This window comes from Meleagris gallopavo, chromosome 4, assembly GCF_905368555.1.
Source record: "Meleagris gallopavo chromosome 4, MGAL_WU_HG_1.1, whole genome shotgun sequence".
Classification (NCBI taxonomy): Eukaryota; Metazoa; Chordata; class Aves; order Galliformes; family Phasianidae; genus Meleagris; species Meleagris gallopavo.
The window spans coordinates 9,978,531-10,000,126 of NC_139407.1; the positions used below are offsets into that span (position 1 = coordinate 9,978,531).

Genomic DNA, 21,596 nt, shown 5'->3' on the forward strand with positions numbered 1-21,596 from the left:
CACTACACAGGTATTTTAAATGTTAAATGGGGTTGCTGCTGTTTTTTAATTTAACATTAAATTCACAACTCTCCCACATGAAGCCATGATAAAATAATTATTGTCTCAATTAACTATTTCCTTTTCTAACTAGAAGGAACAAAAGTTACACATTTTAACAAAAATTCTCTCTCTCTCTTTTACTTATCTATTCAGTATATTATTCCCAGTGAAATAATAGCTTTTCTGTCCTGAGTTGTGACTACTCTATACAAGAAATAGGAGGAACTTATGCTAGTCAGTGTTTTGTCCTTGTCATGTCCATGTTAGATGCTGTCTCAGTACTGTGACCCACACAGCCAGTCAGTGTCAGTCACCCCATCTCCAAAATACTCACTTCAGAAGCCAAGGAGCAACCCATGTAACACACCTGAAAGATACCTCTCTTGTCTACAACTGCCGTTTTGTTTTTTTTTCAAAATTGTAGATTTCTAGTGTTGCACAGCCAGCAGGGGAACAGGTCTGAACATGCAAGGATAAGTTCATGACACTTCAAGAAAATTGTTCTCACCTAACAAATCTGCAAAAATAAAATTCACAGCTTAAAATATCAGGTATATGCAGAACAAAGCAAAAGGCAAAATCCTATCCAAACATCAAGTCTTAATTACAGTGCTCTGAGCTGTAATTCAAATATCCTGAAGACAGTACAGGACGCGCCGTGGCATTGTGGCAACCGCATCATACAACCTCAGACCTCCTGTTCCATCATTCAAAATTGGTGGCAGACAATTCCAAGAAAAGCTTCAACTACAGTGCATGACTAAGGGCCTACTAGCACCCTCTTGTCATTTGTGTGAGGCCTCTTCCCTTTTGAGTGGTCTCAACCTCTAACTTCCAACCTTCTCAGTTAAAATTCTAACTAGAGCAATCATCGCTACCTTTCTGGCACAGTGGTCTGTGGAGCCAGGGAAACATTATGTGTGGTGACCTACATAGAAAACCTGCAAAGCCAGCACAAGGACACCGTCTCAGCGCTCTGAGATGCCTGTGTCAGTTCTTATAAAGGAATTCTTGGTGGCACCACTTCACATGGAGTTAGTGTTTTGCTGAAGTGAAGGTGCACATATCATACAGACCCAGAAAAATCTCTGTCAAAAATTATTATTCAGTTTTGCTTACCTTAACTGAAAATCCTGCCTTGCTGACCTGCTGGCACCTACACAGAGAAAAAAAATGTAGGGTAAGACCTCATTCAGCCACCCCTTTTCAGAATCAGGTACGCTTAAGATCATAGGAAAGAGCAAGCCTCCATTGACAGTTACAAAAAACTAAAATGATTCTTCAATGAACCTTTTCACTTCTTGGCAGGGACGCAACTTGAAAGGAATGCTAGTGCACGCTATTCTCTTCTGAGGAAGTTATCTGTGAGACACTCCTTTTCCAGTTGTCAGCTTCTCGTGTGTCAGAGGTAGTACCATACAGAGAGGAAGAACAGGCTGTACGTTGTGTGGGGGAATATGGGCAGTCCTCTTTGCTTTAATGTTTATCAAGAACACGTATCTCTATTTAGAATCTTCATCAGACTTGAGGAAAATTCAAAAATATGTTGCTGTGCCCTCAAGAAGGCGATTGCATTGAAATACTTCTTTTCACTGTACTAATGGGTTTAATAAGAAAATATCACAGGAAATTGGAAAAACAAAACCCTGAAAGCATACACTAGGCCCCGAAGCACGTTACAAGCTAGAAGGAAAACGTGTATTCAAGATACCTTTACTGAGTGTCCAACTCACCTATTAATTCAATTTAGCCAATTCCTGTTTTACTCTGAGAGGCAAACAGCAGAAAAATTTGTGCATTGGTGAGTCACACCTTCTCTTGGAGTGCCCTGGTGAAATCATGCAGTGAAAAGAGGCTACTCGTAAAATAACAATCTTTTCTGTATCACCACAGGTCTCTCTAAACTAATGCCTCTATTTCTAAGGAAATAACAACAGATACAAAGAGCATAATAACACTATTTGATAAAGCAAATTATCAGTTACAAAAAAAAAACAAAACTATTTTTCTATAGTCACTATCATTAGTTATGTATTTTTCCCAGTAATGAACAAGAGCATGCATGCTGCGCTTGTAAAAATCTGCATGACCATCTGAAACATGGTAGGTTTTCATGTTGCCATCACCATTGTTGAACATCCCACCCACCGCCTCACTATACAACATCTATAAATGTTCAGCAAGCGTTGATCAAAGTCAGTCGGTGCCATTTCTTCCACATGGAAGAATTCAGAGAGACTTTTGCTTCATACGTGCTTCCATGTTAGATACCATTTTGTCAGAACGCCCCTGTGCTACCATCTTTTGGGTGGCAACAACATGTAATGGAATATAGGTGGGAAGATCCACCTCTGGTGTGGGCCGACATAATAAAATAGGAGGCATTACTTTTGGAGCAGTCCTCATAGATTTTTAGAACATCTACGTGGAATTCTTCATAACATCAGTGCAGCGTCAGAGAAAGGCAGATTAAGTTGCACAGAGGTAACAGAACCTGTTACTAGACAACGTGATACAAAAGGGTTCAAGCAGATGGAAAACAGTTTTCCGAGTTACTCAACTTCAAGTAAGGCAAAATGCAGCATTTTTTCATATAATTTCCACTAAAAACAGTCATTGACCAAGGTTCCCCTAACCGAAGGGATCACATGTTCTTATTTCTACTACAACAGTAGCTTCTGTAGCCCCTGCATTATATTAATTTTGAAATGACATTTTATTGCACTGATACTGAAATTAATGTGTAAAAGAATGGACAGTGCTTTGCCAGTGAGCCAAGAATGAATGACTTATTAATCTTACTAGGATCCAGAGAAAATTTGATGTAATGTGTTAGATAATGCTTTTCTGGAACGTATCTACTGATATTTTTTCATTCATACTGTTGTCAAAAAGGAAAAAAAAAAAAATCTAAGCAGTGAAAATTAGATGTACTGGCTTAGCAAGTTTTTCTGTGGAAACATGTTTTTGCCATGAGTTTCAAAAGTTATCCATCCAGTAAATCATAATAATCAAATGGATTAATTTCACAGAGAAAGATAAATGGTAGCATTCACAGAGCAATTAATATAATAGATTTTTTTTTAAACTGTAATTCAAATAATCCAAATTGCTATCACAGAATTTGCTGCAGTAAAAAGACAAAAGGATAAAACAAATGCATCCTAAGTAGAATAGGATCAGAGAATAAATATATAAACTGGATTGAAAAGCTAGTGAAACACTCATAGTCAGTGGTTAGCCTAAGATTTTACATGAAGCTTTTTTTTTTTTTTAACTTTGTTTTTGAGCATAAAGATCACAGCTCTTCAACTGATTAATTTTCATTTTATGATCAAAAGCTACAACTTCGCATGACTGTCACAGTTCTGTTGTCCCATCAGTTGCAGACGCAGTATTAAACAATGTTTCAACTATCATTAGACAATTTGCCTTCAAAAATACAAATCTCTCCAGAATGCAGCACATTTTTCTGTCAAGTGCCAAACTCTTTGAGGCATTATAGAGAAATGGCAATTTTAAAAGCTAAATTCTGCTTAATTCAGACCTTTTTTTTTTTTTTTTTTTCATTGGGACAATAGATTTTTTTTACCAGGCATTGCTATGTGAGAAAGTTCCACTGTATAATCAGTGGTGCAGTCAGTGCAAACCGCATAGGATTTGATTGCTTCAAATAAAGCCCGCGGACAATGTCAGATGATCAGGCCTAATCCCTTCACATGTCAGTGAATTACGTACGACAGAAATGACCCGGAACAAGTCTACAGCTTCTAGTTAAAGCAAGAATGTTACTCCTTGAAGAGGAGGACTTGCCGCGGTGTCAGCAGAGAATAGGAAAGACAATATCTGAAAGCCTTGCAAGATTAAGAATTTGAGATATTCATTTTAGAAGAATTGAAAGATTTCTTCCTTCACCTTCCTCCTGGCACACAGGAGTCTAAACCAGGTAGCAGAGTCACTGCCATTACTTGTCAAGCAAAGGTGAATGGATTCAAGGGCGCAGGAATGCTTTGCTGCACACACCTAACTCCTGCTAAGGCGGTCAGTATGGTGAATCCATTCATGCTTGATGGATCTTTTTGCACTGCTCAGCGCACTGTGGGCACGTTCCTTGCATAGCACCATGCCCTCCTTTCAGTTCAGCGATTATCCCTTCTGGCCTGCTCTTAGTTTTTCTAGGTCTGCTCCTAATCTCTCTGTAGCTATTTCTGTTCCATGATTTCAGACCTTAATCTTTTTCTAACACCTACGTTTGATTTTAAATTGATCCACTTGGCAATTGCCATCTCTCGAAGAATTCTCACCCGCAGTGCCTACAGCCTTCTCATGTCTATTTCATTTTATGCAGCAACTTTCACTCCAGAGAGTGATACCATTAGTGCACTGTCTAGATGAAATTTCACAGGCATCAAATACAATGCCTTATTACACTGTAATTTTGTCAGTTTTTCTGCAGCAGTTAATGGTCAAGTTATCTCTCTTTTTAATCTCAGCATTGGCTTAACCTTCAGAGCTTATAACTCTCCCTGGGTACAACCGTGGGTCTTACTTATTCTGTTACTTCCAGGCTGCACTATTCTAATACACCATTTTATTTTTTTTCCTAGACACAACCACTTTGTCTTCTTGACTTATGGTAAATAAAATAATGCAATTACGTGAATTTACTCTCCAAGTTGAATGGAACTTTCTAATTATCACAATCAATAAAATGTATCTTACAGTTAATGTTCAGGAACTTCCTGCTTCAGTAAGTTGACTAGAATGCCAGAAAGAAAATAGTGACAACTGGGTTCCCAGCTGGTGGAGGATATCATGGTGTGAGAGGGTGAGAATATGGTACTATACTGAGCTGCAATTTTTTGTTTTAGCGAGATAGAAACTTTTCCAATAACTTAGTAACTTTCATCACTTTTTTTTTTTTTTTTAATTTATGATATTTCTTTGAGCTATAAAGATAGATCCTGTACTGCTTGCATCAGCAAAAATACCCTTTCCATGGTCGGTACAAATGTTGCCGACCTTCATCAGGTGGAGATAATCATGGGCTTCTGATTTCCTCGGAGGAAGGAGTAAGTTTTGAGGAGCAAGACTAAAAACAAATACATGGGCAGGTACATAAAATCCAATGCTTAGCTAAGATTTATCTCACTGACCTTTAACAAAAGTCATTATGTTCGTCCCTGCTTTTAACTTCCTTCTGGAAATGGAGCAGCAGGAACAGCTGTTCTGGTCATCTAGCTGCACCTCACAAAAGAGCTTGTTTATTGTCAAAAAAGTATTCGCAGGAAGTTAACTACTTGCATCACTGACCAACATAATGTTTGTGTACAACCTAACTTTTTGTGCAGTATTTTAAGATTTTGGTTTCCTTTCTGTCTCTTCTAGTCTGTTGAGAAACAGCTTCCCAGCATCAGCTTTTGTGGATGAAACCTTTTCATTTCTTCACAGATTTGTACAATGCTTACACTTGTGTTTTAGCTTATTTTCACTTCCTCAAGAATGCTCTGTACTCCCTACTTGCATGCTTTCTTCCTGTTTATCCCTCCCAATTGCTTCCTCCTCTATGTTTTGTGTTGGACAGTGCATTATTTGTAACAATGCACGTGTTGAGGGCAATGATCTAGGTTCAACTAAAGCATCCTGAAAGCAGTTGTGCTGCTGGTGGTTAAGCTGTCACGGCCCTCATGGTTCAGGAAGGCACTAAGACTAGGTGAGACATCCCTACATAGAGCGGATAGTAGAAGTAGAACTTGGAACCTCCTGACTGTCAGCTGCCTCCTTGCTCTGACAAGCTACACTGCTTTTCAGCTATACTGGATTACTCTAGGGAGATGGAATAGCACTGGTAAACCTTGTACAGTTGAATCAACCATGGGCCAATTACCCTCAACTGCTGAGTCTTCCAGTACAGCACTCCTTATCAACATCAGTGCTCAAGTTAGCAGGTTCCCAGGAGGGCAATGGAGACAGATCTCTTAGCATGCTGTTCTCTATAAAAGAAAGGGCATGGCGAGAGGGGAGTTAGTGCACTCTGAGTACCTCACGTCCCCAAACAAGAAAAAAAAAAAGAAGCACACAAAGTTAAAATGAAAAGGAGCCTAACAGGGAGCAGTGTTCTTAAAGTCATTTTGACACTTGCAGATATAAACATAATACATGCTGTCAGTACAGTCACTTTTAGCTGATAGCATCAAATATAGTTTATATGAGACTGTAACTCCATTTCACAGCCAGAGTTTTCTCTTGCAGTGATGCAAAACAGGCAACTAATTAAATTGTCATTTTTCAAATCAGAAGACATTTACTAGGCAATTGCTTCATTAAGTGAAATATAACACATTTTTAAAAAAAATAGAGAATTAGTCTTATGATGAAGTTATTTGTTGAACGCCGTTTTCCAAAGTGAAAAAAATCCCTTAAGACTAGATTAAATCAAACAATATTTTGAATTGTAATGTTAAGATGTTGAACATTATCACAGAGCACTTGGAAAAAGCAATGATCATTTGCAAGCAGAGATTCAAATGACAGAAATAATGCACACACAATGGAAAATACAAAACAGATCCTGTTGCTCCTGGCTGCATGTGTTCATGCTGCAGACTGGAAAACCACAGCTAGCTCTAGTATGCTCCCTTGAGTCATTTTGGTGGCTGTCATTTCAAGGGTAGATTTCTCCTACCAAAACTTGTAGTCCAATGTATGAAATACAGTTGCAAACTGACAGATCAGCCTCTGAGAAAAACAGTCCTATATTAAATAATTTGATACCAAGTTACTAAAACATTGGGTAATGAAGAAAAGGATCAGAAGAAAAGATTGGAAGTGATTTCCTCCCCTCACAGAAAACCTTCAAAACTTACTTTTCATACATATTAGTAGAACAGAAAAATGAATGACGAATGACCTTGCACACCCAAGTTCTTTAGTCTACGTGGAGAAGGGCTGTCTTCTCCTCCAGTGTTAGCTGATCTGGTAGATAAGACCCCAGAATAATCTGATAGGGTTACTTCCAGGGTTTGTGAAGTCCTTAATTCAATATACAGTTTGAAACATAAAGTAACTGAGATAAATATGGCAGTGACAGACAGACACTGAGGCATTCTACACTGTCTTCTGGGAAAAGTAAAGGATTGGCATTCCAAAAAGCTCAGAAAATACTGATCTTGAACCTCAGACTATTGAAAAATACATTTTCTAGCGTCTTTGAATACCTGGTAGATTTACTGGTTTTTGTTCAACTCACAGAACTGTGCTATCTGAATTGAAAATAGCATAATAATTTGTTCAAGATTTGTTACACAGAAAGTCTACTACAAGCACAAATGTTTTTGATCTCCCCAGGAACATTTCCAGGGATACTTGCAAACAAACGTCCTGATTAATCTGTAGTGAACGCTATACAAAATTCAACAGAGAGAGTAACCTGAAAGATTCCTGCTCATTTTGGGGATAACATTTGGATCAAACCCCATGTTCAGGCATAGCTAGGAGGAAAAGGCAAACTACCCACCTGTGGAGCATTACATCCTCCCTTGTCACCCACCATAAATCATGGAAAGAGTTATCCAACTCTTACTTTAAGACTCTGCACCCAGGGGTAGTTACAAATACGTCAAAAGGTAAGTATGCTTGACAGAAACAGAGCTTCAGGGAAAGCAGTCAGCTGTATCCTGACATATGTCAGATCCCTCATAAAACTTTAGGGTATGCCAGTTCCCTGCATTAATTACCTGCAATGGACATTGTTTCACATCTGCTTCTCAGAGGTTCCAGCCTTCTTCCCTACACTCCCCCTACAGATTTTTCATCAAGTCAAGTGAATGAAAACATAAATAATTGTGCCTGCTGTTATATTGTTTCTGACTTAGGGGTCTAAGCAGGAAACAGAGTTTTCCTCTGAACAGAAAAGCAGCTATAAAAAGGGGGAGGTGCTGAGAAGACACAGTATGCCTGAGGGAATAGCAATGTTAGAAAATCAAAAGGAATATAAAACATGGCTGGACTTAAGCACAGCCTGACCGACGCCGAATATCTCCAAGTATTTCTCTTAGAGGAAACACTTGCTCATAATACTGGCCCAGCTTACTATTCTATGCAGGGAAGCCATACAGTAAGTCCAAAGAGCTATATACCTCACTAGGAAAAATCCACTTTTTCTATCCTTGCACCCTTTCAGTTTTGACAGACCAGACAGAGACTGTGGAAATCTTATGTGGAGCTTAACAGATGGGCTTTCAGATGGCTATATAGACCTTCAAGGAGACATATTCCCATCTGGCACCTGTTAAGAGTCAGAATGATTCTGTGTCAGACAGCGTTATGGTACGGAAGAATTTTGGGGTGTGGAGCCAGACCTTGTAACTTTCTGCTCACCGAACTCATGAAGAAAAATAATTAATTTTATCATTCGAAAAGCGCAGGATTGGTCTTGTCCAGCATCAAAGGGAAGGCTTCTTCCTTGTCTCCTTAGAAAATGTTCAGTCTGTGAGGGCAGAGCTAGACTCAAGGGGCACAAAATACTAGACCTCAAGGAAACAGCAACTGATTTGCACCCATTATGAATAAATTATGCATGGATTCATGCACTGTTCTTCTTGCACGCATTATAGTTTGCAAGTGATTTTTGGGAAAGGTCACTTATCTTCCTGCCTTTTAAAGTACAGCTGACGCCTCAGAGCAGTTGAGAGAGTGGTTAATCAAGAAGCCCTATGCAAGCATTCAGCTTTTTTTATAAGACTCTTAAAAGGACATTTACCTTTGAACTTATTTCAAATGCAAGACTGCCTTAATCTGGAAGTTAAGCAGGAGGTTTTTTTATAAGCCACCAAGACCTTTCCACTGGCATCAGCCATGCAAAGAGCATTATTTTACACCATCTGTGGAAGGACAGCGTTGCACAGCTGACGGCCAGCTCTGATACTGTGTTATTGTCAGCTAGACATGGAGCAGTGCCCAGCCCTGTGAAATTTGCTCTCTGATGCTCTCAAAGCCCGTGACCCCTGTTTGTGTTCCCCAGATTACAGGAAAGTCCTCGAACTGCATTCAGGTAATGAGTTTTCTTGCATGGTGCTGGGGTCTGAGTAAGCTTATTATTTCAAGAGGATTAACTTGGTATTAATATCAACATTGTGGTTACTCCTTAAATAATCTTCAACATGCTGTGTTTCTGTTTGCCGATTAGCCTGATTTTGTTACTATTGTTACGGATGAGACTTTTAATTATTTTTATTAAGTCTCCATCTCAAAGGCCCTGAGAACACTGCAATAAACAAATAACACTGTAATAGCAAGTCCACATAGAATTGGGAGCACATGCTACTAGTGTGTTTTATGTCAGAACCTAAACCAGCATGATGCTAGCAACAATGAAATTCTGGGATTCTTTTCTTGACTCTCCGACACACATTAGTGCCAGGAAAGATATTAAATACAAAATTAAACTTATAAATACAATTGCCTCAGAGTCTGGATACTGTAGTCAGTGCAAGCTACATCAGACACAACAGCCGTGGGAATACTGGCAGAAGACACTAGTGGACTGCAGTCCCATTTGCTGCCTTCCGTCACTAAGCACAATAAAAGTCTGTTTATGAGATGTGGCCAATTGGTTTGAGATGAGAAACTGTTTGCAGATACAACCAAATACAGATGACTCCAACTGCTCCATTTCATGAGGTCTTCCTGTTAACATTCAGGACTAGTGAAAAATCCTCTCTATTCATAACATTTAAATTACAAAAGAACCCTTACATTCAAGTACTGAAAAGGTGCAAAGTTTGCAAATATAGCCCAGTGTGTATTTATTAATCAATAATACATAAACGAACTGTAAATCTTATATAACCTGTGGGTGTTTTGTAAAAGCCAACAGCTTGTGAACTTCCCACCCTTAATTTCCCTAACTTCTAAATTAGTATACAAACTTCAGCAAAAAAATTAGAAAAAACCTTCCACATTAATTCTTCTATGCAACCTTTGAATGTTCTGTACTGGAACTTCATATTGCCTCTTTGTGGCCATCAAGCCAGTGGCATTTTTTCTGGTTTTTGGATAAAGAAAAGATAATGTATAGGCAGAGTGATGAGTCTTTACATTCAGAATCTAGTGTATGGTTTATAAAATAAACAAAGAAACAAACACAATGGCTTCAGCAACTCAGAATGCAGAAAGACATTTTGAGAGGTTAAAATTGCTATGCATCATTTTCAAAATACTTAGAAATGATAATCACAAATCTACAAAGAATTATACTATTTCTTTCTATCATTAAACACCAGCATACACAGAAGAAGAGGAAAACTTCACACCAGTGTTGGACAGACATATGACCAGTCAAGTCTCAGAGCTTGGCCTCACAATCTAGTCTGAAACAATCATTTCTGCAAGCTTTTGGCACAAAGGCTCTCTCCTAATTACACATGCTTTAAGTATCAGGCAAAGAATGATGCTGGGGACGGACGTTTTACATGGGCATATAGCAACAGGATGAAGGGAAGTGGCTTTAATCTGGAAGAGGGTAGCTTTAGACAAGATATCGGGAAGAAGTTCTTTACTGTGATGGTGATGAGACACAGGAACAGGTTGCCCAGAGTGGCTGTAGATGTCCCAACCCTGTAGGCATTCAAGGCCAGACTGGATGGGGCTGTGAGCAGCCTGATCTAGAGGGAGGTGTCCCTGCCTACAGCAGGGGGAATGGAACTAGATGCTCTTAAAGGTCCCTTCCAACCCAAACCATTCTGTGATTCCATGATAAATAAAAACAGCTGCTATTTTTGGGGGCAAGAATGGTAGCATATTTGCTGGAGTTCACTTGATGATTCAATTATGTCTTGATAAATGCTGGCACATCGGAAACTTGGGACCAAAGAATGTTCAGTTGGAAACTACTCTGACATAGCTACAAATATAGGGCTTTTTAAATAAGTCATTTTATAGTTTCCTTATCTGGATTCAACAGCCACTTAGATCAGACTTAGCTGGCTGTCATGTAGCCAGTATAACACCCACACAGCTCTAAAGGTTTTATATGGTTGTGTCTTACATTAGCAGAAGCCCAATGCCCCAAGGTTCTGGGAATTTTGAATTTACATATTTGACTGCTACTCAGCAACTGCATCATATTTTAACTAAAAAAACCCAGTCCCAGAAAAACAAACAAAAGAGAAAATTCTGCTTCACCAGGGAAAAGAAAGCCAGGTTTTAGAGTTAAGAATAGTAATAGAAAATGCTGCCCTAAACAACAGCAGCAGCTCACAGAGAGCACTAGAGACTGCGAAACAAAGTGGAGTAAAAGGACCCAAAGATAGCACTGGCACTGCCAACTGTCAAAACTCAGCAGCTTCACTGCACAAATACAGTAGTTGCTGAAGTGAGTAACTCTCTCTGTTGACAGGTGATTTCCTGAAGACTGCATTACCATTTCATAAGAACAGCTTTTCCAGTCTCCTTTTTTCCCTTCTGTCTCCTTCTCTCTCTTATTAGAACTGCTGAATAATCAGGTAAAGTGGGGGAACAATGAAACAGCAGAGCAAACATACCAGTGATACAAGTTCTTACCTTTCTTCTTTGCCCTTGAGGAATATTTATATTATAGGTCACAAAGAGTTTGTTCCAGTAAAGACAGTACTGTAATAAAAATACACAATGGTTCTACTTTGTCAAATGCAGTGTAATGTATTCCCGGTCTAAAAGGCTGTTTGCTTTGTTCTCCACAAAGTCTTTTCTAATGCTACTCATCTTAAATAGACCATAAAGAATTTTGATAGTCAAAGCATACAGAACCTTTAAAGGTAGTGTTTGTTCTTAACTAAAAAGAATGCTTAACAGCTTATTCTGTGGTGCTGCTTATGCTGCTCAATTTTTTATTTTACATTCTTTCTCATAAGATAACTCATTAACAAGCAATGATAAACTTACATTCTAGTTTTAATATTAAAAGGTCAAATCTTGATGCTCTCAGTCATTTTTTACTTGGACTTTATCCAAGAAGGACATCCACGTGTAAGTACAAAAGAGAAAAATCTGAAAAAAGAATGAAACAAAAACAATTGCTGTGCAGAAAATACAATATCAATGAACACTGGTCTAACCTAATTAATTCTTCCATTAATTACCTGAAAGCAAAATAAGCCTGGCTTAAAATGAGAGAGTCCACAGAGGCTTTTGCAGTCCTTACTTAAAGCACAGCTGATGTTGAGCAGTATAATCTGTGCAGGAGTAAATGCTCAGGAGGGCCCATAGTCTGCTAAAGGCTTTTACTATTTGATAGCAAACACAAGATCTGACAAAAAGAAGTGTTGGCAGCACAGTTTCAGTGCCATCAAGAACTTGCCTGGTTCATTTGTATGTGCAAGTTCACACTGACAGTAATTGTGTAACTCAGGTTCTTCCATAGAAAAAAAATATATCTATATTTCACATGGAAACATTATCAGTAGCTGGTGGTTGGGCCTGTGTGCTGAGTATATATCTAACTTGGAGCCCACTGAGAACAGTTTACTTAATGCAAAGAAATCCATCTTGAACTGTTTGTTGGGAGTAAGCAGTAAGGGTACCTCATCTTTTCTTTCATCTGCAATCTCAGTGTTATGAAATGTCAGTCATGAGTGAAGCAGGGAAGGAGATGGGCTCAGTAAATCCAACTGTCTCTGTTTCAACATGCTTTCCTATCAAAAGGAGGTTTTTCAAGGGCAATTCACAGCTCCTTCGGAAGAAGGAAACTAGGTTCAACCTGCAAAATTCAGATCCAAAAAATACTTTTGGCAAAACTGGAGCAAACAATTCAGACAGCTGGATTCAGCCCTAAGGAAACTGAACCATTATATAACATTAAGTCCTGCAAACACTGAAAACAATTCAATAAAAAAGTTGAGAGTATCAATAATGAATGTATTTTTATGGCCTAGAATCAAGTAGTCAGAAAATCAAGCAGTCCCCAATGGTCACAGATATAAACGATGAATGAGCTGTACTAATTAGCTTTAACTTACAAGCGCAAATCAGGTTAATTAAAAAAATAAACTTTATTACATTAGAGCACCAAATTCCTCCCTTTTCTTAATTCAACCACAGATGAATGGATACAGCAAATTTGATCTATACACATTCACTGGATTAATTAAAAGTCAGGCATGCATCTGCAGTACCAGGCAGAATTCTTTATTTCTACAGGGACTGCTGGCAACTTGAGATTAAGAAAAAAATGAAGAAGGAAAAAAGCATCTGATCTATGTTCAAGTTAAATGGTGCTTTACATCATGAAATTTATGACACAGTCAACTCACACAGGAAAAAAACTGCTCTCTGTAGTGCCTTTTTTTTTTTTTTTTTTTCTCCTGTGCCGTATCCATGGCATAATTCTCACACATTAAAGTAGCCAAGAAACAGTGCAATTTCAGCTTTAATACCCTGAGCTACAAATTGCAGAGGCCCAGCTGCACCATACCAATAAGAGCCCAGTCACAGAGAGCTCAGGGTGCAGGCAGCTCAGTGCAGTGCCCTTATCAGCTCCTCTGCCCTCATGGGCTACAGCTGAGACAAGCTAGCACTTTCTGCCTGAGAAAATCCCATGCCCAAGCCTACCCCTGTGAGCTGCAAGCAGTCTTCACTCTAGGATGCTCCAATATGACTTAGCAGAGGCTCCAATACACAGCTGAAGCATGTGTGCTAGACTTTGTTCTCATCTCTGCACTATGGGCATTTGCCTGCTGGCACGAACACTTTCTTGAATTAGACTGTAATTAGTATCCTTCTTAGGAAAGTCAGCAGCACTGGATGCAAAATGACTAAGTAAATCTGCACATTCTTTTTCTAAAATCTTGTTGGCATAGGCATTAAATACACCCTCAGGCTTACTGAATTTGCTTTCACCTTTCCAGGAAAATTCTAAGAGGTTACAAACAATGCTTTCCCTCAGGACTGGCCTAATCCTCTCATAAGAGATGCGTGTAACCAAAGATGTAAGGCTGACCTCCTCTATTTGGGGAAGCCGAGAAAATCATTGTGTTCAGCAAAAACCCAAATGTGCCGTGTCCTAACTGGCTTCACAGAGTCTCTTCAGGCAAAACCTGATCCATCCGAGGCAGCAATTTTGTTTTATTCCTTCTGCCTTCTAAGTTAGAAATAATAATTTAAAGGCATTAAAACATGGGTTGTATGGTGAAATGTTTTTAAGAACACTTCCTCTGTACACTGCTGTTAATAAACACAATGCTGTACATTCAATGCCGGCCTCTAAGGCAGTGCCAAGCAGAACATCTGCACATTGCTAGGCAGAAATGCAGAGGCGGAAGAGGGGTGGGATTAATTGCACGGCTTCTGAGAGGCCTCAGAGGTGTTCAGTCCAAGCAACTCAAAGGAACGGCCAAATGGCAAAGCTCAGCTCTAAAACTGGACAAAGTGCGTGGTCCACTCTTGCTAGATTTCTGCCATTACAGGGTGAAAAGATACTCAAAGAACACCCAGTAACTAGAAATGTGCATTATATGAATCCAGGTCGAGAGCACGAGGCTGGTATCTGTGAGCTTTAAATTTCCCAACTTTTGTTACTCCACCGGATGATGAAACACAGCCGAGGGTGATGAGGGCTCTATTCTGACAGTGATATAAAATCTATGCTAGGTTATTCAGAAATTATTAATAAACTTGAGATTATTAAGCAGTAATTCATTTTATATTTCATCCATGTGGATTAAAACTTCCCTTGGAAGTTTTAACACTCATCGTAACCCTTAAACTAAACCTAACTACCTGTTTATTACAGGAGAATGTTCCTTCGCATCTTTGTGCTGATCTAAATTCTCCACAATGATGGTACTTCCCATAACAACAGTTTCACCAGAAGTTTGTGATATTTGACACTAGACAAGGGTTCGGTGTCATTTCAGACAGCAGGTAAGAGAAGCAAGAGGAAGTTTATCGTTACCTCCTTCCATTACTGTCTATTCCCCAGAGGTTTGATCTTTGTGGAAGGCTGGACTTGTCCCAGTAAAACTTCTGCTGAAGACAGCAGTGTAGAAGTAATATGGGGGCAAGTCACAGGAAAAAAAAAAAAAAAAAAAAAAAGTTCTCCCACACAGACGCACTCCACATTCCTCTTTAGTACTTTGTAGAAAGGGTGGAGTGTGCACTCAGATGGCATCTCCTGAGGAGGAAGAGGTCAAGATGAGGCAGAGATGAGACAGGCAATGAGAAACAGGAACAAGGAATATATACAGTAACACTGGCCAAAAGTGTCATTGCATATTACAAGAAGTTTGTACAGTTTGTACAACTCTGTAATCTTCCATGATCTGGTGGTGGGGAAAGCAAAGAGCAAAGCAGGGAAGAGACATGAAAATTCGGACTCCACTGGAGTAAAGGGGAGTTTATCTCAGCTCTAATGAGGACTTCAGAAACAGTTACACAGCATTTATGAATGCCTTAAGCAGAGGAGAAATGCCAAGAAAGGTAATGAGGTCCTTGGTGTGAAATTAGCTCCTAGACTGCAGGAATAGAATGAAGGAGAAAGTAAAAGGTCTAGAGAAAATTAATTCTTTCTCATATGCAGTGATCAAGGATATAAACTCCATAGCATCAGGTAATGGGAGAGTTCTAGCTAGAGGGAGTGAAAAATATAATGGTAGTAACATCTAATTATATGGCCACTTCCATATAGGACACTGAAGACAGGGAAGTCATTGCCTTAATAATATCTTCCTGTAAGGAGGAATGGTCTCTACCAAACTACCATATATGTCAATTACCTGCTTAATTGCCCATACATGTTACTACACATCTTTTAAAGGGATTGCTATCAGATTTTTGCCTAATTTCCTCATTGAACAGACCCACCTATGCTTATGATGCATTTTTCCCAGGTATTCACTGCCTTATAATACAAAGCTGCATGTACATCTCGTAGCCTAGGTGATTGCTCAATTTCTCTTACTCCTCCACAGCCAAAGGCAAATTCATTACATATATAATGAAATTCTTCATTACCTATACACCCTTATAATTGAAGCAAGTCTCCACACTGCTGTCTATTAAGTATATCAACACAGATTAATCCGTAATTGAATTAAATGAGTCAGTTTTGCTTTGTTTGTAAAGGTAACTAGAAGCAAGAACTCTTCTGAGAAAACTAGAAAAGATTTTCAAAGACAATGAGAAAAACAGAGCTGAAGTGGCCCCTCAGGACTCATTGCAGCTCAATTACACTACTATTCTTCAGAAAATAATCTTGCACTGCTAAACTCAATAGGATGCTTTCATAGATCTCTGCAAAAGTTGTGTGGAATCTGGCTGCATAGTCTTAAACTATTCTGAGCCTTAAGTATGGACAGTGAACAGAAACAAGGCTGCACCAACATGTACAAAATATTTTGTGGAAGCACAACTACAGAGGCCTCTTCCAGACAGAACTCAATACACAGACCCACATTAATGTGCACTTCCCCTTTTCCCAACACATCTGCAGTTCCCCTAGAAAATACCATCCATCCCAATTTTCTGAGTTTGGTTTGGATCTCTGGGTCTGAACCAGCTCAATCCTTGATTAGAGTTCTGAGACCAAAGTGGCAGTGCTGTACAGGAATTGCATATGCATCTATTAGTGTAGGATACATCAAGAGCTTTACACATTTTGAAGTACCTAATTATCAGCAGTTCATCTGCACTACTTAAGTACAGGTATGCACAGTTACACAATTTTGGCACATGCAGTTTTAATTGGACATATATAATAAAATTGCTTTACTCAGTAGGTTCATAAGGAATAATACCTCTACAGGTCACCTAGTTCAACCCCTCTGCTGAAGCAAGCTCCCTACTGTAGGTTGGCTAAGCACGTCACAGTGTGAACAAATGGGAAAAAACATGGACAAATGCTAACTATAAAATACATTAAAATTAGTATTATAAGTCTAGTGGCACTGTAGGACTACTCAAATCTCATAGAAAGTCATCTTGTTATACTGAGTCTCCAGGCCCAGAGCATTTAAGGAATCTCCTCCTTCTCTGATGAATTTTGATGACATCACCAGAGCTTCTATAGTTCAAAACTAAAGTCCATTTGAAAATGTTGGGCCAAAAGCAATGTCACACATTGACTGATCCTAACTACCACAGAATAAGAGATTTTCAAGCATATTTTGCTTTTGTTGATATTTTTGTTCCTGTAGCCTCAAGTTCTTCTGCTGTTACCACCATAGAGCACTCAAAGTCATCATTACACTGAAGTCCTTAGTATAAATTTAAGACTGCTTTTAAATCAGCCAAAGTTTACAGACAATTCAGGGGAGAAGAAAAAGATAGTCACAATCAGCGTGTAGAACAGACCACCACAATGCATATTTGGCTTCATCAGATTACCTGACAATGCTTTGAAACATGAGAATCTCAACACGTAACGGTACCAAAATTGTATGGCTACTGCTGTTGAGCTGCTATGATGTATTTGGTTTTATGCAGTCATGACTCATGGCCTGGGAATAACAAGAATCAACAGTCAGTACAAAACTTACAGTGTGCTGCTGTATTGTGCATCAGAATACAAACTCTGGCCTCCACCCTTGGCAAAACTCATTTCAAGGAAACAAAAAATAACTCCAGAGAGTTTGTTTTAGATGCCATATATGTCAGGTCATTACAGCATGTATGTCACACACTGTATATGTGAAAGAAAGGCACTGCTATGCAGAGGTAAATATTTTCTAACTTCAAGTTGCCTGAACAAGTATTTTTTATATTTGATACGTCAGGTGTGTATTCACCTGAGGCATATGTCCAGAAAATGTGAAGAAACAGCACCATAGTGTTCAAAATCCACATACCTTGTCAGATATTGTTAATTCTGTAAACAGAAAGAACAGAAATCCAAGGACCACTGCTGCCTGCACAGATAGATAAAGCTTTTCAAATACATTGTACAGACCAAAGGGCTTGATCTGGTTACTGGTGAAAGATATCATCGATATCAGAGAAGTAGCAACAAGGTAATGCCGTCTTCTACAAAACGTGATGCTCTATTGTTCAGCTACAGAACAAAGGGTTATGAAAAGCAACAAAAGAAAACTGACAACACTACGATCCAGAAAAATCCTTGCATACTGTTAACTTTTCCTTACCTTTTTGTGTACAGGCTAGGTGAACTGTCACATCTCACTCCAAAAAAAAAAAGATTCATTCAGATAACACAATAAGCATTCCTGTAAACTTCAGAAGCTCCGAAAGTATGAAATCAGGGTAGAAACGAAGTTATAAATCTGTAGATGTTTAAGCACTTGTTAATTCTTAACAGTGATTTCCTTTGCTATTTTGTATCTAAAATTTGCTGAGAAAGTTTGTTAAGCAGAAGGCACACCATGCCAAAGAGTAAACATTTTCAGCTCTTAAATGCAGCACATTTGAAGCAAAAGAGCCCCTGAGAGAACAAACAGACAGGTTGGGCTGTAAGAGCAGCAGAACATGCTGCCGTGTGAAGGCAGTGCTTCAGCAGTTCAGGGAACTTGATAAATGCTCCTGGGCTTGGAGCTAAAGCAATTATCCACCTATATATCCATATATAGGACATCCACATATATATATACCAGGCAGATGGTTCTTTTTCACTCTAGAAGATGGTTTAAGCAAAAACATTAAAGAAAGGGTGAGAATTGAAAGTACTCATTTTGGTATGCTGCTAGGTTACAAAATGGAGGACTCCGAAGTCATGAAGCTCCTAAGCTCTTCTTGCAGTGCTGCCATCCGTGACCATATTGCACACTCAATGCAGTCCCTGTGGCAATGCCAGCTCTCTGCTAACATGGCCAGTCCTCTGACCCTGTGGATAAGGCGCAGCTCTGGGGAGAGTTGCCCTGCACATCCCATCCCACAGGCAGCCATTGGGCAGCACCCTGAGGCCCTCAGGACCTGAAGAAAATCCATCCTCACCTTTCCTCAAAACAACCACACAAAGCAAGAGCAGAGAGACCTCATGTTGCAAATCTGTCCGGAACAAGATTTCCCTATTTATATACTTAAGTAGGAGACAGGTAGAGCTCCAATTTTTAAGGCAAAAGGAGGGGAAAAAAACATGTTGAAAATGCATCTCACCTTCCTGCAACCCAGCTCGTGACAAGATGCAACCTTTCCCTTTAGGGCTCTCCTCAATTCACAGATGGACAGCAGTTTTTAGCTCAGAGGAGCTGCTCTCTCCCACACACTGCAAAGCTCCTTTCCTCTGCAAACCTTCCGGAAGGTTCTCTGTGCACTCTCCCAGAGCTTAACAGAAGGTTCTCTCTGTCCCTTGCTCTCCCACCAAAACTTCCAGAAGGTTCTCTCTGCCCCTGCCAGCTCCATGCCACTGATGGGCAATCTCACCCACAGCCAGCCACCTGCCCTGACTGCAGCCATTGCTCCTCTATCCTGCTGTTTGCTTCCCAGGACTGAGGTGACAGCTCAATTTTTCTGCACTTAAGTGACTGAAAAGTAAGAAGTCATTAGAAACAGATCTCTCAGAAGTGCTGAAAATGCACAGTTCCACTGGCAGGCAGCAATGTCTGATGGAAGAATAACCTCATTCCTCCTGCAATGCCAAAGAAAGCCATTTTAGAAAGTTGAAGCACAGGGAGATTTAGAGCAAGCAGCTGACTGCCATATATTCTATTGCTCTTGATTTTAATGGCACTACAGATGTGAAAAATCCCAACTAACTCCTTGTCAGTTCTGCTGTAAATACTTACATCACTTTGTGATTGAGAAGTAGGTCCCTGAGCAGAGGAATTCTGCGTGTGGTGTTCATGCTGCTGCTCTATTTGGCAGTTTAGTCTCACAATCTGGATGCTTGGACTATCTGTTCTTTCTCTAGAAATGGCAGCCTTGCTTTTCCCTCTCTCTGCCACTCTGAGTCACAGGGCTTGCAGATGTACTAGTAATGGCCACACCTACTGTGCTGTCTGTGTAGCTTTCAAAAACCATGGGGTATAGCTGTTACAAAGCATTATAGCTTAAGACATGCATTGTTTTGATTTATCACATGGAAAGGGAGCCAACAGGTTTTGAATGTGAAATTGACAACAGCACATTTTATTTACCTTTCATCTCAAACGACCTTTCCCAGAGTGAAAATTTAAAGTAGATGCACAGTTTGAACAATAGCCAACTTTCAATATTACCGTCTTGTCTGTAAATGGAATAAGGGTTTCAGTCGTAAATTACTTTTTTTAATGTAGCTCCAGAGTACAAGGAGTTCTTCCTGATTATTAAAAGGGATTTTTGGGACTGAATTTTCAGTAGAGTCTGGCAACATCATGCAAACAAGAATTTTTATCCAGATGACACTGTGTTTGCTTGCTTAAATCATTTTTTACCTCAATTTTCCATGTTTTGAGGATTCTTGGAGATACCTCTCTTAATACATCTTAGGCTTCTCCTTGTTTTAACTGCAGCTTTTTTTTCACAGCTGAACAACACTGCTGGCTCCTGCAGTGGATAAGATTCAGACAACCCAGCCTTGGCTACAGGGGTCTAATCTAAACGATTTTAGAGGAACTTTGATCTAGTCCTTTTCTACCTAGAGAGAGATTAGCATCTTTATAGGACATTCCCCAAACAGCTGGACTTAAGACATTTTGAGCTTTGACCGTTTATCTCCTAGGACTGTAAGTGACAACTAGCCAACAAAAGTTAGGTGATATAAACCTATGCCTCAGGCTCCATTTTCACATAAAGAACTTGAATTTCAATTTGCTGGCTTTGAATTGCCTGTCCTGAAGCTAAACGATTACCTCACGTGAACCTGATCTGACCTAGGCTGTATAGTGCTATTTCCTTTATCCCAACATAGTTGAGCCTCTGCTTGTATTTCCAATGCTAAATTATTGACATGGTAGTTGACACTAAAAAAATAACCACAACTGTTGGAGCACTTCCTCTCAGTGCTCTGAGGAAGTTCATGGATCCAATCCTCATGTTATACTGATGTGGCTCTATACATGCATGGAAGTACTCTCATAGGTCAGATGAAAGTTTGTCCAAGACCAATTGGCAATGATATTGGGATTTTATTTCTCTCAAGAGCAAAATTGGGATTATCTGGGCATATTTTTCCTGATCAGTGATATATCATAACAAGGATCACAGACACTTAAAATAACCACTGGATTATGTGAGCTTATACTGAGTTTGTATTTCTGAAGAGCTAAGTCTTCTGGTCTAAGTACATGGATTTGAAGTAGAAGTATCTCATAATACAGAGTATGGAGGACTCATCATCTCTCTGGAATTAAGCTCCAGGAAACACTGTACAACAAAGCTGATTTTTTTCTTTTTTTTTAGTGAAAATTTATACTCAATTAACCAGTTCAGCATTTAGGGATACTAAGATCAATTCAACAATTGATTTATGATCTAACTTTAGTGTAGCATTAAGTCATTTCAAAAACATTTTGATAGTGGTATTGTTTTTAGTTTAGTGTAGTGAGAATAGAACAGCTTTACAAATATGTTTTCTTGTTTCTATCTTTGCATTATAACAACAATCAACTTCCAACAAGAAATTGTTGGATTCCAATCTTTCCCACTTAGAG

At 39.2% G+C, this 21,596-nt stretch overlaps 1 protein-coding gene across 1 annotated transcript in view; it reads right to left on the reverse strand.

Annotated features, from left to right (window-relative positions):
• Positions 1-1,128: 1,128 nt before the first annotated feature.
• Positions 1,129-21,596, reverse strand: part of INPP4B (inositol polyphosphate-4-phosphatase type II B) — a 304,378-nt gene continuing 283,910 nt past the window's right edge. The window contains exon 26 of the mRNA XM_085222120.1: positions 1,129-1,198. Coding sequence (XP_085078246.1) covers positions 1,144-1,198 — 55 coding nt within the window. The 3' untranslated portion in view covers positions 1,129-1,143. The remainder of the gene's footprint in view (positions 1,199-21,596) is intronic.